Source organism: Acomys russatus, chromosome 3 (assembly GCF_903995435.1).
Source record: "Acomys russatus chromosome 3, mAcoRus1.1, whole genome shotgun sequence".
In the NCBI taxonomy this organism is placed as follows: domain Eukaryota; kingdom Metazoa; phylum Chordata; class Mammalia; order Rodentia; family Muridae; genus Acomys; species Acomys russatus.
In genome coordinates this window covers 41,153,573-41,171,307 of record NC_067139.1, presented here as the reverse complement: position 1 = coordinate 41,171,307, position 17,735 = coordinate 41,153,573, and the positions used below count along the sequence as shown (strand labels likewise).

General features: G+C 44.8%; 1 protein-coding gene across 1 annotated transcript in view; it reads right to left on the bottom strand.

Moving 5' to 3' along the window:
- Ntrk2 (neurotrophic receptor tyrosine kinase 2) overlaps positions 1-17,735 on the bottom strand; it is a 319,485-nt gene that overhangs the window by 244,523 nt on the left and 57,227 nt on the right. Inside the window, exons 10-12 of the mRNA XM_051172708.1 lie at positions 9,065-9,100; positions 6,363-6,460; positions 4,177-4,276 (exon numbers count right to left, since the gene is read on the bottom strand). Coding sequence (XP_051028665.1) covers positions 4,177-4,276; positions 6,363-6,460; positions 9,065-9,100 — 234 coding nt within the window. The remainder of the gene's footprint in view (positions 1-4,176; positions 4,277-6,362; positions 6,461-9,064; positions 9,101-17,735) is intronic.

Here is a 17,735-nt window from a genome sequence, read left to right as displayed (position 1 = left end):
CCCAGCACAGAGCACCCTCTGAAGAATTGTCAACCCACACGCCATGGGTTCTTCTACCCCCCCCCCCCTCATGTGCACTTCTACATCCTGGAGCAGAGAGGCCAGGAAACCATGGGAGAGACAATCAGGACTTGGTCGGAACGCGAGTGCGTATGCATTCACTGCACGCTCATCGTCCTGTGGTTTGTTCCTGAGCAAAATGGCGCTTTGAAAGTTCTTGAAGAGCTGTGTTGTTGAACACGAATCAAAATAAACTGGAGGCAGACTCACAACCTGTGTTTTGTGTGCTCATATTAAGCATGCACAGGAATAACCCTGTGCCCGTGGCCAAACATCTTACACTAATAATAACTAGACATTAAACACCACCACCACCACCACCAACAACAACAACAACAACAAGCGACTGGTCTGAAATAAACCAGAGAAAATGGAGAAGAAACAACCCTACCGCTCATGGTTACTGTGACAAGTGTAATCGCCACCAGACCTTACCAGCAAGATGCTTAAAGTACGGTAAGCAAGCAATGGTGAAAAATAGTTTCTAGTTAACAGCAAAATATGAGGCACCAGCTGACACCCCTGCCAGCTTCAGGTCCGAATGAAGATGCAAGCTTCAAAGCTACACTTTCAAAGGCAGAGAGGACAGACGGAGGACTTCCGTGCACAAAGTCGAAAGGCAAAGTGTGTTTTTCAAACTTAGAAACAAATGTCCAAAACAGAGTAGTGGAAAACCCCAGTACCCTGAGACAGGACTTGTCCAGATGACTTCTTGTCGGTGACCTTCAGTTACCTCCAGTAAGAGGCAATTAGAAATAGTGGTGCTTTTCCTCCATGGGTAACTAGGAAAAACCCCAGTTGGTACCCACCTGTGCTGGACTGCACTATCAGTAACCTGCTTCCACTGATTGACAGAGCAGAGAACCAATGAAACTCAGCCCTTTGGCTCCACCTCCAAGGACCACACTACAGCACTACTACCTGGATTTCCCAATCACCACTTAGTTCCCTAGTTTTAGTGATGAGCTCATCTTCTAGGAAAGCAATAGCATAAATAGTGTTTGGGTTCTCATAGGCTCGTCCTTTCCCTGCGTTCAGCTATGCTGTGGCGATCAGAGGTTTCTGGCTTGTATTATCCCAGGCTCTTCAAATCAACAGTATCAAACTGTTAGCCTTGAGTCTGAAAGTCTGGACCACAAATTGAAATAGTTGGGGTGCAAGATAAACCATGATTCCCTCTGAATTCATATATTAGGAGAATGGTAGCCAGTGGGGTGCTGTTGAAAGGCGGTGTAGAGTGTTTACAGAAAGGGCCGAGTGGGCGATGGCTAGGTCACTGAGCTGCTGCCCTTGGAAGGAGTTAATATTGGCTTTGAAGAGTGACTTAGTTCATCTGAAAGATATGATAAAAGAGCAAGATTGCTCCACCCTGCCCTCTGGCTTCTTGACTAAGCGTATGATTTAATGCCTCTCAGTTGTATATGACCCTCCATGGTATATGACAGAGGGCAAGGGGAGGCCTCACCTCAGGAGAGGTGGCAGTGGACTATTTGGGCTCTCAGTGAACTGAACAGACCTTGTGTTATACACAGGTATTTCGTTATTTCTTAATAGTCTTGAAAAACTAATACAGCTGGGACGGGCACAAAGCCCCGAATGCCTAAAGGTGGGCTGGCAGCCATCCTGTCTTGCTCTGTTCCTAAGACAAGGGAATATATTGGGGTTCAAACCTCACCAAAGAGGCTCATAAGGGTTTGGATTTCATTTGTAACAAACCATCAGCATTGCCATTGTCCCTTTCTGAGGCCACAGTTCTCGCAAAGCCTATGCACTTTTCCTCCATAGCTCCTGCCATGACTGGCATACCGTCTGATTACTTCAGGAGTAGAATGTTCGCACAGGCTCCCCATTTCAGGCCATATGTTCTGAGCATGCTCCTCACTCTAATGGCATTAAAAGTGCATTCACTCACATTAATCTTTAAACACCACTTTTTGTTCACTTTTGTTTGCATTTGGTACACGAGCCCCATCTTAATTTCTAGGTTCCCAAAGATGGTCAACTCAGCATCTGACTTGTGAACAATGACCTCAGGCAGGGGTCAATGTGTGCATCCCACACCACAGATGATTGATGCACTACTGAAAACAAAAACAAAATAAAACTTCAGCTGCTCCAAGCAAGAGCACAAGTCTTTAAGACAGCATTGCAAATGTACTTTATGTTTATGTTTCAGACTAACAGAGCAAAACACACCTATACTAGGTACTGCCTGGAAGAAGTCATTGGCTTCCATGGTCAAAGCTAAGCATATCCTCCTCCCAGTCCATTAAGGAGACCTTTGGGTTATGCTCAGAAACGCAGGGGTTTGGTGGTAATCCTCCCATATGTATTTAGAATACCACTTGCTCTCATTTCTGGAGTTTCAATATGAAATAGAACCTTCTTGGAAGCAAACATATACCTCCCCGCCCTCATTGTCGCTCTACTGAGAAAACAGGGGTACTTCTTATGGGTACTTCTTCTGTCAGCGTGTCATTCCTGGGCAGCATTAAGAAGACTTCCTAGATTACACTCCCAGGAGTCCCAACATTGCTCATGAGCTCCCACAAGGGCCTGAACATATCCTCTCTCAGAAGGATCCAGATGAAAACCCTCAAGTCAGACCCTTCACTAAAGGAGTCTCGGCCTCAAGGGCCAGCTACACTCCAGTGCAACCTGTGCTTGGGGACATGCAGCCAGAATGTGCCCAAGGAAATAAAGACCCTGGTGAAGGTGAGAAGCATAAATGCCATGGTGGGCACCCAGCTTGTGGAGATCTAGTCCAGCATGGTGGCTGAGTTTGGTTTCCATGACAACCCCACACTGTCACACTAGGAGAGAGATGTGGCAGCCCAGACTCATGACAAGGGATCAGTGACTCTCACAGATTGGGCAATAGTGGCATGGGCATCCCCTGAAAAGTGTTCAGATACCAACTTTCTGATCCACTCAGACCCAACAACATGAGAATTCCAGGGGAAGCCCTACAATTCTTGTCTTCCTGCGGGTCTCTGGCAGCCACTTAGAGGAGCCACTTTTACAGTGACTCCCAGTCACTCAAGACACTCCTTCCCCCACCTCTTAAGAGAACGAAAGAGCCTTTCTCCTAAGGGAGCCTCAAAGATCCACAGGCTCAGAGGTAGTCACAGCAAGACTGGAAGGGCTCGATTGTGTTTTATTTTGTGTTTGAATAAAGGGGAGAAAACAGTAGAAAAGACTATCCACCCCAGGCTAGTGAACGCTGGCCAGGATGCTGGCTGCTGTGTAAGCAGCCCATCCCAAGCAGGGTCGGTCATTCCCACAGCCCACACAGGTGAAGACAGCCACAGGCCCAATCCTCCACACAGGACACCACCAAGCCTTCTTTACAGCTTTCTCTTCTGGGCACTTAGGGTGCCGAGCTGTCAGAGACCACATAATATACAATAATCTCACATAACAGCCAATACATTGGCTTAAACATCACAGCAAATGCCTCAAAGTTGCCAGAACTCTTCATTTTTATATGGAAGTGTCTCCTCACCCCTGCCTCCAAACAATTTATTAGGCTCTGAAAAGTATCAGTTATCTTCTCATGACAATACAGGCTCTAAGCCCTCAGAATTTTGCCACCTAAATAAAAAGCCATCCGTGCACAAAGCCTCAGTGTGCCACTACAGTGAATTTTCTTGTTTTGCTTCTGATGGTGTTGCTTAGTTTTCAGAAAATGGGGATACAGAAAAGCGCAGCAAAAGAAAGCAGGAGACAGAAGATTTAGGATCTCAGTGTGCAGCAGCAAGCAGCATAAGTGCCCATGACCATAGTGTCTGCCTGCTCCGGTGCCTTGCCTGCCCATGACCACAACAGGAATACACAAGCACTGTTCCGCACCCACACCACCAAGCTAGTCCATACTCAGAGAAGCAGTTCATGTTTCCTGGGCTAAGTATGCTCATGAGAAAGTGGGCAGTGTTGAGTAATCATGAGTTTGTCCTGTCCTGATTTGTAGTATCATATCCTTGTTGCTATTTTTTCAGCCTTAAAAAAAGCCAATCATCATAAATCCAGCCACTTCCTCCTTCAGTGATAATTAGCATTAGTCATGAGCCAAAAATGAGTCCACTTCAGAAGCAAAATCAGCATGGCTCTGCTTACCTTTCATGCCAAACTTGGAATGCCTCGCCAGCTTCAGCAGCAGCAGCATCACCAGCAGACAGAAGCCCACCACAGACGCAATCACCACCACGGCATAGACCTGGGGAGAGAGAGCCAGGCTGTGACGACCTTGCAAATCCATCCCCTGTGCTGAGGAGTTGGTGATGACCCTGGCAGCTAACCTTTCCTGGACACTTGCCATTCACTCCTATAACACTGTAGACACATCAGGTCACTTTAACCTCCACAGCCCTGCGATGAGACAGGTAAGTCCTGCCTGTTGGCGGTGCCCATTTTACAAAGGAAGAAGCGTGTTAAACTAATAAACAGACCTCTAACTGACATCACATAATAACCATATATATGGCTAATATCTATCTCATCTATCCATCCATCTAGAGACACAGGCGAGAGGAAGGTGGGGGAGGGGTGAATGGAAAAATGAATATTTTGATGCTAATGAAAATACAGTGGGGTGGATTTTATTATTCTCATGACTTTGGTGCATGCTTAAAAGTTGCTCATGGTGAACACCTTTCTTTCTTTCTTTCTTTCTTTCTTTTTTTTTTCTTCTTTTCTTTTCTTTTTTTTTTCTGAGACAGGGTTTCTCTGTGTAGCCTTGATTGTCCTGGACTTGCTTTGTAGACCAGGCTGGCCTTGAACTCACAGTGATCCACCTGCCTCTGTCTCCCAAGTGCTGGGATTAAAGGCCTGCGCCACCACAGCTGGCTGAACACCCTTTTAAAGTTAGTGTCGTGGCTTGTAGAAACCAGGGGGTGCCAGGAAGCAGGGCCATGTTTGGTCCTTTTTGCAAGTATGTACCAGTCCTGGACACAACTAGAGTGGACAACCCGGATGTGCACACTTTCCTGTGTGGATGATACAGGCCAGAAGGAGGCTCTTTTTTTTTTTTTTTTTTTTTTTTAATGGAATTAAAAGTATTTAAAACTACCTGAAACTTCAAAAATCCACTAGTGGTCTTAGAATATGCCCCCATAATGGGGAAAAAAGCAGTTGGTGAGAGGCCTGAAAGGGCCTGTTTTACTAAACCTGGGTCAGCCTGCGGCTGTGTTAGCAGAAAAGGAGGCAGATGGAGTCAGGGTTATAAGGACCCAGTGCTCACAGGACATGCTGTCTGAGAGGAAGACTCAACATGACATTGGTGTTTAGCTAGAGCAGTTGCCAGACAGCTCCAACCATGGGACCTAGGAATAGTCACATCAATAGCTACAGAACAAGGCTAGTCTTCTGGGACTACCTCAGACCTTCGGCAGCAGCCTGGACTCTCCAGGGAAGTGCCTGTATTGTGTTTCCTAATCTTCAAACTCTTGCTCACACCCCCAATGCCCTTCCCTCTCCTTTCCTTATGCCTAAGCCAATCACCCTGTACAGACTGTGCTGCTGGATCCTGCTTCACCCCCAGAGGACCTCATAATGTCCTCTGGAGAAAACTGGATCTCTGTTTGGCAGACATCCAAATTTTATTTATGAAGAAGAAGAGGAGGAGGAGGAGGAGCTAGATGTGAAAGTGTGGACCTTGAATTTGAGTTGATTTCCTGATTTCCCAGTAGTCCAGTTGTAAAGGACAGATATTTAAAACAGTAGTAACTATTAAAAGTGGTGCAGTATGGGGCTGGAGAGATGGTTCCATGTTTAAGAACACTTGCCACTCTTCCAGAAGACCAGCATTTTGTTCAAAGCACCCATATCAGGTGGCTTAACACCAGGGAATCTGATACTCCTATCTGGCCCCTGCTGTCCCTGGCTTTTGAAGTTATACATTCACAGAGACACAGAAGCAAATATGTGGTTCTAAAGCTGGCAGAAGACGACCTGCATTCAGTTCCCAGGACCCAGCTGGCCACTAACAACCTTCTGTAACTCCAGATCCATAGGATCTGAGGACCTGACGCCCTCTTCTGGCCTCCTCAGGTACTGTACACACATGGTGCATAGCTACACATTCAGACAAAACACACATACACATAAAATAAAAACACATTAAGATTAAATATGTGGTCCATGCGCCACTGTTCTGAACCTTTCTCATAGACCCTCTAATGTTTGATGGCTTGCTCACATCTGAAAAATTACTATGTCTTTAGAAAGCAGTGACAATTTATCTCGCTTATGAGCATCCAGAATGGTCAGAACCAACACAGGAAGTACCTGTTTTCCCCACTCACCGAAAGATGTTCCCGACTGGTTTGGTCAGCAGCATCTGTGGAAGGGATTTCATTGCTTTTGTTCATGGTGTCCCCCATGTCAGTTGCCACAGTCCAATCTTAAATTGGAGATAAGAGAAAGGAAAATAACATGAAGTTATCAATAGGCTGCCGACACACACAGGGCCACAGTGAGACCCAGAACAAGGCAAAACAGACTTAGGAGTCCTAGTCACTGCCATGACATCCTGGCCATGCAGGGATGTGCCTGGCTGCTCCGTTCAGTGCAAGAAAGCACAGCACAGGACACAATGAGTTTGGCGTTCTGTTGCCATCTCCCCATCACTGTCTTGGTGGTCACTCTAACCTGGCTTAAGAGTTCTCATTTGCTCTTAAGGAAACACCTCTTTATTGATGCCACCTTTAAAACAGAGAATGGGAGCCGTGGATTTTTTTTTTTTTTTTTTTTTTTAAGGTCTTTGGAGGGCAGATCTGGCTATCCATTGTAAAGGTGAAAAAAGTCAGTGGGAAAGTGAAACAATGGAAGCAACCAGAGCCAAGCAGTAGCCCAGACTCCAAGACAACACTGATTTCTGGGTAGGAGCATCTCTTTAGACAGCAGGACAAGAGCTTAAGGTGTGACCCAATAGGAGCATCACCGTGGAGCTTGGGTCCACAAAGGAATTTTCAAAAGTGTTCAGACATATATTCCATCATAAAGAGGCCAACAGTATAAGTATCCATTACAGATGTGTCTTTATTGCCACACATGTCAAAGTCAGGTATGAGGTTCCATCATGATGGAAATAGTCAGCTGATTTTCATGGGTAATCCAAGTATTTATTCTTAATATTACACATCACGGAAAATTCTTAGCAAGCTGACTGCAGACAGCATTGCTTATAAATATCCGTGTTTCAGTTCTAAGTAGGAACAGGGCCCCTCATTTTCATCCAGCAAAAGCAGCTCCATTAACTCAGCCCCAGACGAATTCCCTTTGGTAGGATCATCATGCTGGCTTCAGGGCAAACAATTCAAATTACATTTTTATTAGCAGCATGTTCCTTTGAATGCAAGTGAAAAAAATAACAGAAAAAGCATTTATTTTCTATGTTTGTTGTTGTATTCTTAATGCCAAAATTTGAATTTTTACAATATTTATTTGGAATATCTTAAAACTCACTGATTTCAAACATAAGCAGACATCATTTATTTACCATTTTTTTCTTTGTAGGATAGCCAAGTAGCCATTCAAAATTTAGACCATTTTAAGTGTCTCTTGTTTAAAACTGTGACATCTTAGCCAAAAGGCCCAAAGTGGAATCTGAGGCCAGTGGGAAGATGACATTTTTAAAGTTTTGAAGTTACTGAAAAGAAATTCAAAACAATTTTAAAATGCAAAAATCATTGCTCAAACCTCTTGCTATGTGGTGTGATCTGAAAGGCATTTTTTTCTTAAAGCCCCAGCAGGTTAAATAAAAATATATATTCAATTACCTGCATAAAGCCAACCAAGCCACAGCATGGAGGAATGTGGATTATCATATAGACACAGGTAAAAGCAACATAATTCCCAGTTAAAATTAGCTGGAGTTAAATACACATAGAATAAGCAAGGATGGTCTATAGGACAGGTGTGTCTAATGGCAACCTTCTTTGCAAAGTACACATTCAATATGATCTTTGTTGGTAACGGGTATGTTATAGAACAGAGCAAACGGGAACATCAGAAAAAATGTGCAGGCAAGGGAGAAGTTGAAGAAACTAAAGGGCTTTTTAAAAATATAACATTCCAGATAATCTAATTTTAATCATTTTCAATTTTAGTCCCAATCTTGAAACAAATCCTGTCACTTTTCTAAGTGTGTTGGCTTTATGACCACAGTGGTAGTTTGGGGATCTGCTAACGAGATTTTACACCCATCAGTGTGGCCTTGGCAGTCAGTCACAAAGTAAAGAAAAGATGAGCAGCTATGCCATCAATAATGTAGCCTTTGGGTCCCTCCTTTTCCAAGTTCCCAAAAGGACTTCACTTTATTTAGGTTTTAAGCTCCTCCACCCCAAGGGAAACTGGCCTGCCCCCTCCCCCAGGGATGGTTCTGGTAAGTCAAGGCTAAGCAATCCTGCTTCTCAGCAAGGAAGGTTACGTGGACCATGGTCTGGGTTGCTCCCACCACAGCATCAACTCCCACCACAAAGGAAAGCAGCCCTAGTGAAGCTGGTCAGAGACAGAGGGTCTGGATGGCATGGCCCAGTGGCTGCTTGAGCTGCCCTGGGGAGGCTACCATCTTGGATGCTCCTGTCTGTAAGTGTGGCCTTCTGCACTGTACAAGAAACAGTTTCATATGTGTTTCCTGACTGGCCTGAAGGAGATCCACCTCCTTTCCTTGGGTTGTCATGGCTTTTAAATAGGTAATTAGTTTCCAATTACGGAAACAAAATGTCTATAAGAGCAGAATGGATTTACTACTTCCAAGAAGAGAGTCCGGGGGGGGGGGGAGGCGGGGGGTAGAGAGAGAGAGAGAGAGAGTTATTTACAGCCACTGTAAATACCAAGGGAAAGGGGCCATCAATACTGGGTGATACTTGAGATGTTATTTTGGCTCATGTAGCACTTAAAAATGTGTATTTAACTCCATTTATAGGTCTTCTTTTGGCTTATTTATTTCATTATACGCAAACATTTTTGGGGAAAAAATGTAGAGAAGAAACATGATAGCTACCGTCATAGAGGTCTTCAGCGTAATTAGGGTTTATCTCTGAAAAGCAAAAGACATTAAACGATTTGTAAGTACGCATTTTAGAGTTAACAGCCACTTAGCTCTACCTAGTCCAATATGTTAACTATGCCATGAAGTTTTATAACCAGGTAGGGCTACCCCATGGGACAAGTACGTAAGAGCTAGGATCTGCTTACCCTACATAGTTACCCTACATAGAAAGCCATCGCCTTCTCCTTCTTCCAACTCCACCACTCAAAAACAAAACAAACAAACAAACAAAAAAAAAACCAAACAAAAACAAACAAAAACAAAAGCAAAAAAACCATGAGAAATCTCATATATGTGTGTGGGGGGAAAAAAAATCAGTGCATTTTGGCCATTTCTCCTTGTACTAGTTCCACTATACAGCAGGCTGTGTTAACCATAGCTTAGATGTTTTTATTTCAGAGACAGTAATTTTCGTAGCATTTTTACGATTCTCCAATGTTTAGGAGTTACTGATAGGCTGTGCCTCCCACACCATTTATCCATGCTACCAGCCTGGTGCAAAGCACTTTTTTTTTTTTCCTACCCCATCTTCAGAAGAGTCCCAGGGCTTTTTTTTTTTTTTTTTTTTTGTCCTAACAACCCAGAAACATGAAATCCATGCTGGTGTCACTGGCTGGTATAAGTGGTATAAGATATAAATAAATTTTCTACCAGAAAAAAAAAATAGATTTGTTATTTGTATGCCTGTGAGGTATTTCTATGAAATTAAAAAATATATATTTAAAATATTCAAATTTGGTGTCAACAAGAATTGGCAAATAAAAGCTCTGTGTCTAGTTCCCAGAACACAGCTATCTGGGTCTATAAGCAAGTGTGCTTGGAAATACACTTTGTCCTATCAGTTAAGTGGTTGCAAAATTAATTCCCACAGAGCCTTCTTACACTTTTAGTCTCTGCCTATCAGCAGCAAAACTTCTGGCCATAAAGCTTACTTGGTCTTCAGTTCACTTCTGAGCCCCAGCATCAAAACAAGATGAGATAAGTTAACTGCCAGGCAGGGGTTCCCCAGTGAATAATAACCAAGGTTAGTCTAAATGAACAAACAAGCAAAAATGGCTCTGGTGCTCAAATTAGAATTGTAATAGACTTCAGTAAAAAAATTTCTGTCTTATAGAGAAAAAAAAAAATTAAATGGATGGCCGCGTGTTTCAACTCGGGGATGCTGCTTAAACCTGTCGCTGGGGTCTAGGTAAACACCACCACCTGAAAACATACATCAGACAGGCCGCACAGCCACCTATTTTGTGCTGATTCATATAAAATCAGTCATTCAAAAATTTCTATTGTACTTTGATGACTTTTGTCCCTGCTAATTGAATTTTGAAGTGACTTTGAAATATACTATCAAAGTATCTACCCATGGAATCAGAGCACGGTGTAGAGCGGCTGACTTGTGGGCTGCCCTGTGTATGGTCTGGGGACCACTTAGTAAATTAAGCAGGGAGAAGTCCCAGAGTCGCACCTCCCAATGTCATATGCAAGACACCCACTGATCCTCTCAAGCCTTTTCCCTTCAGGAAGACCCCATAGTACATGCTGTCTTCCACAGTGATGGCCCTGACGCTCTGCCTCAGGGTAAGCTTCACAGCTCCAAGAGAGCAGGTTGCCTTCTGACCTGCCTATCCATCCATTGTCTCCTATTCACGCTCTTCGCTGTGTTCTCACTCACCCCTCGACACACGGTCTAGTGTGCTAGGGCCTCAGCCCTCCAGGCTTTGCTGCTGCCGCCCTTGATGGCTTTTCCGCCCTGACCTGTAAACCCTTTGCCAAGCTCCGCTCATCTTTGCTATACGTCTGCCAACTCAGCAGGGTTACAGCAGCACTCTGAGCATACACCAGCCCAAGGCTCCAAAGTGAGACCACAGGAAGGGCCAGACTCTCACTGGAGAATGGAGTCTTGCCTCAGAGGTCATGGCCTCAGACCAGATGGACCAAAACCATTCTATTACTATGTGGGTATGAGAGCCTGAGGATTCCGATTTCAAACCCATATTAATCAGCCAAAGACTGTAAGATGTGATGTTTCACAGCCATCAGTTTGGTATATAACTTTCTATATGAGGAACTCAGTTTGTATTGGCACTAGGTACCATCCCAGATAACCAAGGATGAAGTACATTCCTCAAATAATGGACTTTTAGTTTCAGAGCTGGATAAGTCCCAGACATGTCCATACAGTTTAACCCATGACCAAGGCTTCTCCCTGGATCTGGGACTTCCTTGGAAATGCTGAAAAGGCTGTTGTTCTTGTATGTTCTCAAGTGGACCCCACAAATGGGAGGGTTGGGGTTATAACACCATTTGATTTTATACATAAAACTCCATTTTTTAAAAAGGTATAATTCTGAGTCATGTTATTTTGGACCAAAAATTTCTATGGCCGCATGACAATGAGCCACATGATAAACCTCATGATAAAATGGAACACCACCAAACACCCCTCACACAAAGCCCCTAGGAAGATTCAAGAACACAGAACCAACTCAACACAGCACATCACGGGGATAGAATCAGTAGGGCTTCATCTAGGGCCATAAATGAACAGATTAGACCACAACCTAGAAGACAATTCACTTTTCCAGACCCAAGATCAACCACAAAACATCAGGTTTGCTGAAACTTGTTGAAGAACAGTATTTCTTCCCAACATTCTTTTCCCAGATATAGGAGAAGAACTGTCAGTGCTCTTCCACTGTCAGTCATAAAGTTCAGGTGGGATGATGGACATGGCAGTGAGGCAGGCGCAGAAGCGACAGTCACTGCTGTTCCCTCCTAAGCACACATGAGCAGACCCAGTGAGCCACATTGCCCAGTACAAAAGTGCCTGCTAGCCTCCAGAGCCTCAGGCCAGGCACCTGAGGCATGTGGACTCAAGTTCAGGAAACACAAGGGCAGACAAAATAAAAACTGACATAACAAGTCCTCTTTACATTTCTGACAATGGCCAGGTTTTGAAAATAGTCCATGTTTTTTCCCTCCTATGATAATAGAGGCTCACCGAGTATCTCTGGCTGGCCTGCAACTTGTTAGGTATGTCAGGCTGGCCTTGAACTCACAGAAATCCACCTGCCTCTGCCTCCTGGGTGCTGGGATTAAAGGCACACACCCCCAAACCTAGGTATCCCTTTTTAAGTCTGTTTTCTAACTGGTCCCTTTTACTGAAATCTGAATAACACTCACTACACACTCTCACATACCACACAGGGGTAAAGTTAGACACCGCTGTTGCAGATACTCAGCTCTAAGATGAACGTGAGGAAACAATCCCACCAGACAGAATGAGCAAAAGATGGACAAGGTGCATTCAACCCACATCATAGCCTTTGCAGTGGGGTGGGAAAATGCCTTCTGTTTGTCTTTGAAGACCCCTGTCCAGCCCATCAAGTAGGAGACAATCTGATTCCGGCAGCCCACGTGCTTCAAGATCTAACATGGAAATGTGGAAACCGAGGCACTCTCTTGCACCGCCTGGACTTCTGCACACAGGGCCATGGCTTCCACCCTTCCATAGCACTTCCGTGGCATGATGGTCACGTGCCAGCATAACAGGCATGATAGACTTTGGGCCTGGGACACATTTTCCCGATGTCCTGGCTGTGAGCTGTTTCCTAAAGAGAATCTACGGTTGCTTTGTTCTTGACTTGAGGGGTTGTTTTCAGGAGCTATAGGAAGAGACTGTGGGTCCAGAGCAGCCTGACACTTCCAAAGGCTGTGTCAAGGTTGTATTAAGGCCACAGACAATCAACAGGAGGTGCCTGTGCCTCCAGAACACAGGGCTTAAGGCGCGAGGCTTGCAAACGGTAAAGATCAAATCACTGCTTTTCTTTCTGGACATTGCCAAGCTAAAACACTTACCAGCACCTCCTTTTCATGTTAAATAACCTAAAGTTCCTCTCTCCTGTTTCTTTGTCTACCATTTTGCCCTTTGCTTTTTGGGTTGTTTTGTTCTGTTTTTGAGGCAGGGTCTAACCCAGGCTGGCCTCAAACTTTCAGTGATCCTCTGACCTCTGTCTCCCAACAGTAGAGTTACAGGTAAACACTCTCAGCTCCATTTTAGCTTCCAGCGGCAACCACGCCTCATGAGCAAATCTTTGAGCTTCTGGAAATCTGCCCGAATAATGGCCAGATTCTACGGTTCAGTAGAAACATAGTCAGAGGGTAAGCAAAAAGCAAAAAATAAAAAAATAAAAAATAAAAAAACCCAAACAAGAAAAGCAGAGGTTATATGTAAACAGCCATCTTGTGTTCTGCTGCCAAAATAAAAACAATGGCAGGGGCCAGGAAAACATGCTTCTTTCCTTCTTTTGTGTGCATGTCTATGCACCTCATCCATGGTGCCTGTGGAGATCAGAGGAGGGTGTCAGATCCCATGGAACTGGTGTTGCAGTGTTTGTGAGCCACACTTTGAGTGCTGAGAATTAGATTGTGCAAAAGCATCAAGTGTTTTTACCTGCTGCGCCAACTCTCCAACCCCTCCAATACTCTTTATTTTTCCTTTTTTGTTGTTGTTGTTTTTCGAGACAAGGTTTCTCTGTGTAATAGCCCTGGCTGTCCTGGACTCTCTTTGTAGACCAGGCTAGCCTTGAACTCATAGCGATCTGCCTGCCTCTGCCTCCCAAGTGCTGGGATTAAAAAACGTGCGCCTCCATGCCCAGCCCCTGCGATACTCTTTAAACAAGTATTTCCCTTCAGTTTTATTTTGCAGACTCTCTGATCTTTAAAAATATTCTAAAGAACCCCTTGTGATAGGAAGAGCAAAACACACATTCTTTTCTAGTGGGCAGCCCTTGCTTTGGATCAGTACTGCTTTCTGACATGTGGCAACCAGCCACTGGTGGTTAGACTGTCCCTCTCCTCAGAGGAGGCTGTGCCAAGAGTTGAACAGTGTGAGAGCCTCAGTCCGTTCTCCGCCACCAGTTTTCTGAGAGCATTGAGTCTCTTCTTTCCTGTAGGAACAGAGTCTTCCCTAGGACGGAGGAGTGCAACAGCATAGCTATGGAAAGCCTTGGGAGCCTCTAAGGTGTAATCAACTAACCTCGATACTATTGCCCATGCAAGGAGCTGCGAGGATGAATCCTATTTATCATGGCAATCATATGCTTGTACCATAGTTTCTTATGGCAGAAAGATACATGGGGCCTGTGCTTTTAGGTGCAGGACAAGAAGTGGATCTTGAAGAGTGGTCTAAGGAGATGGTGGGGGCTTGGCATTCTACTCTTGTTTGGAACTTTGATAGAAATTTATTCAGCGTGTTCTTTGACCTGAACATACCATACCTAAGTCTGCTACTTTGGGGCCTTCTGAGTGGAACAGAGAGACAGAGAGAGAGTGTGTGTGCCAGCTCACCCCACATCATGAATCTTTTGACAAAACAGCACTGGAAGAAACTGTGGGAAAACACTTCCAATATTTATAGTTTGTCCCTGACACGCATTTTGCATAGGAGACAACTGCTTCTGAAATCGGGAGCGGAAGTCACTCACTCCCACTGCTGTGTGAATGAGCATTCTGGAGCTGAGACATCCTTCCTGAATGAGTGGGCCAGTGAGACGCTCTCTGTGCTGCCTAGAGAATCTCAAGCATCAAAGCAAGAGGGTGACCCTCTAGCACTCTGCAAAGTCTGCTCCACTGCATTGCTTGTATAATGACGTGGATGAGACATTTGCCCCCAATCACTGTGCTCACGTTCAAGAAATATCTGGCCTTCAGAGTTCTTGGAGTTTGTGCTATTTAATCAGAAGCTACTCACCACAGGTCCAAATGACTTCCTTGTGGCAAAAAAAAAAAAAAAAAAAAAAAAGTAAGTCCTTTCTCTGCTATAAGTTTTGTTCTGAGAAGCCTCTGCTCTCTCTATCTCTTCTGTCTCTGTGCACATTTGCTGGCTCAGGTAGAGATTTGCCCATATGTAGGATTGAATTCCAATGACAGGCACATAGGGGATCAAGGTCATCTGAGACAAGCCTTTATTTTGGGCCTGTAAGCTAAATAGGATACACCAGAGCCACTGGGAACTCCTTGGCTAACCCCACACTGCACACACGTGTGACCATAGCCTCCACTTTCCTTCCCTTTCTAAAGGCCTCATAACCATACACTGAAGTCATGTACTTGTTGCTAAGCCCACACGGAGGGCACCTCTGAACACCATCTATTCTGTATTTTAATCATTATTACAATTTGCTGTCCTTGAAGAATCAGTGGAGTTTTCTGGAAAGATGTTTGAATCGTCCCTCCAGTACATCCTTATGAAGGATCCTCACTACTCAAGAAGTGGTTCATGAACCAGCAATGGCATGAGCTCACTAGCAATGCCCCTTTCTGCACCCCTTAACTCATACCTGCAGTTTAGTGGGGTCCCCAAGGGTTTAGTGCATAGAAAGCTTGGAAAATCCTGGTTTACACCTGGCAAAGTTTTACTTGAGTCAGAAGCAGGTATCATACACAACAGCTTTTCAATAAATCAGCAAAGCAACGGCCAGCTAACCAAACACCGGTGGCAAAGCATCCCTGGCCACAGCTGCAAAAGATGTTATAAGAGCGTGAAGTTGATTCTGCTTACAGTGACATATACCTATGTCCCACTCCAAAAGGGAATAGAGAAATAGAACTATCTCAGACCTTAAAAGATGCTCATGCTCACCCACTTTCTCTAAGAAATAAATGCTGGCTACACATTCTCCTTAAAGGGTAGATCTAGAAAGATTAGACAGTGAGGTGGCAGAGCTCTGCTGAGCCCAAGCTTCTGGACAAGGGGTGGGGATGGGAGTTTAATGTACCATAAAAGCATTTGAGGACAGAGAGTTTTCCCCTAATTGTGCCAACAGAGGTGAGAACCTTCATCTACTCAGTGCTCGGCTGAAAGGGTACAAGCACCTCCCTGTTTGACTAGTGCTACAGCAGCAACTGTCTCAGAAACGCTGGGCTCCATCACTGGCTTCTCAGAAGCTACTAAAGCCCTTCCCCTTTTAGACTGAGAGAAAGTCACACACGTGTGTTAAACAAATCACTCCAAACTCTGGCTTGGATCTGGGCTTAGAAACAGATGAGAAACCCCAACTTGAGTCCCCTCCGCACCAAAGCACCCTCTATGCACATCACAAGCTAAGCTTAAGATACCAAATTCAGATGTCAGGCCTGAAGAAACCTTCTAGAAGGAGATCAGGAATGGGACTTTGTCACATGTTAAAGTAAAATCTTACAGGTGCCACCAACCCCACTTAATGTTCTCTCCATTCAATGGCTTTCATGAAGGTGGTCAAGAGGTCCCGTTGTTCTCTGTACCTATACTGACTATGTATCTTCAGCTGGTACTGCCTAGCACTGGGCTAGGGATGCTCCTGGGATGTGGAAGCTCAGCCCTTAGAGCCAGGATGGAGGCAACCGTGGAAAGAATCTGGGGCAGGAGCCAATGGCCAGCTGCTTCCCCTTCTTGTCAAGTCTTGGGGCTTGAGCTTTCCTTTAGTGAGAAGCATGGCTGAATCCTATGCTACTTCAGCCACCACATTCTGAAGAAGTCCTATCTGCACTGGCTCCTCAGACCTCCAGAACGAGCTGACGTGCTGCTCAAACTCACCCAGATTCTAGTGCAAGGCAAAAGGGAAACAGTCTTCTGGCCTTGATAACCAGCATCAAAGTGAGTGTGAGGCACTCAGGGTCTAAACTCACAAAGGAAGTAGTTCCAGGGGGAAGAGTAAGGAAGGAATTGCCAGAAGTTCTTCAGGAAGTGTCATGAGCTGTTACCATGCAACAGTGTCCCACATTACCACTCTGAGGCCTTCCATCATGTTCCCTTGTAGAGGCAGGCTCAGAGGGCCTAACTGTAGCCATGGGGTGTGGGGTATGGGGTGTGGGTAGCATTTGTTTCCACATGTGCTCCTCCAGGAGTCAGGTCAAAGGGTCTCGAGTATTTCCCTCAGACCACATGCTGCCAGCAGGGAATAGTTTAAGTCTCTGTGGGGAATCTCACACCCTAGGATACCTGGACATACAGAAGGACCCCCAATAACATGACACTCTTGTGTTGAAAGGAGTTGGTCTTGTTAGCTAAAGTAGAGGTGTGTTTGCTCCTGTCATAAAGACTATAGGAAAAAAAAATACTTTGCAAGAACACACAAAGGCTTCCAGGGAAGAAGGTCCAGGGGTACCGTGGAATATTCCCAAGTCTGGAGTGCACCAAGCCAGCATCCAGCATCTTTCCTCCTTGTCTGCATCACTCCCCTCACCCAGGGAGCAGATGAGAGATGGCTAAGGCATCAGCAAACTCCAGGTCTTATCTACAGCTGAGCTTGGACCAGAAAGAGGGAAATAGTCACGAGATCAAACCCAGTCTTAGTTTCTATCTATGATGTGATAAACTATTTTTAATTTATGTTTGTTTTATGTGTATGGATGTCTCACCTGTATTTATGTCTACCATGTGCATGCTCTGTGCTCATAAAGGCCAGAAGCTGGCATTAGCTTCCCCCTGGAGCTGGAGTTACTAACAGTTCTGAGCCACCATGTGCCTTCTGGTATAGGCAAGTGCTCTTAACTGCTGAGCCATTTCTTCAGACCATGACAAAGCATTTCTTAATTAGGGTCTCTTTCTGCAGCCCCAAATAACTGAAAGACCATCTTTTATTCA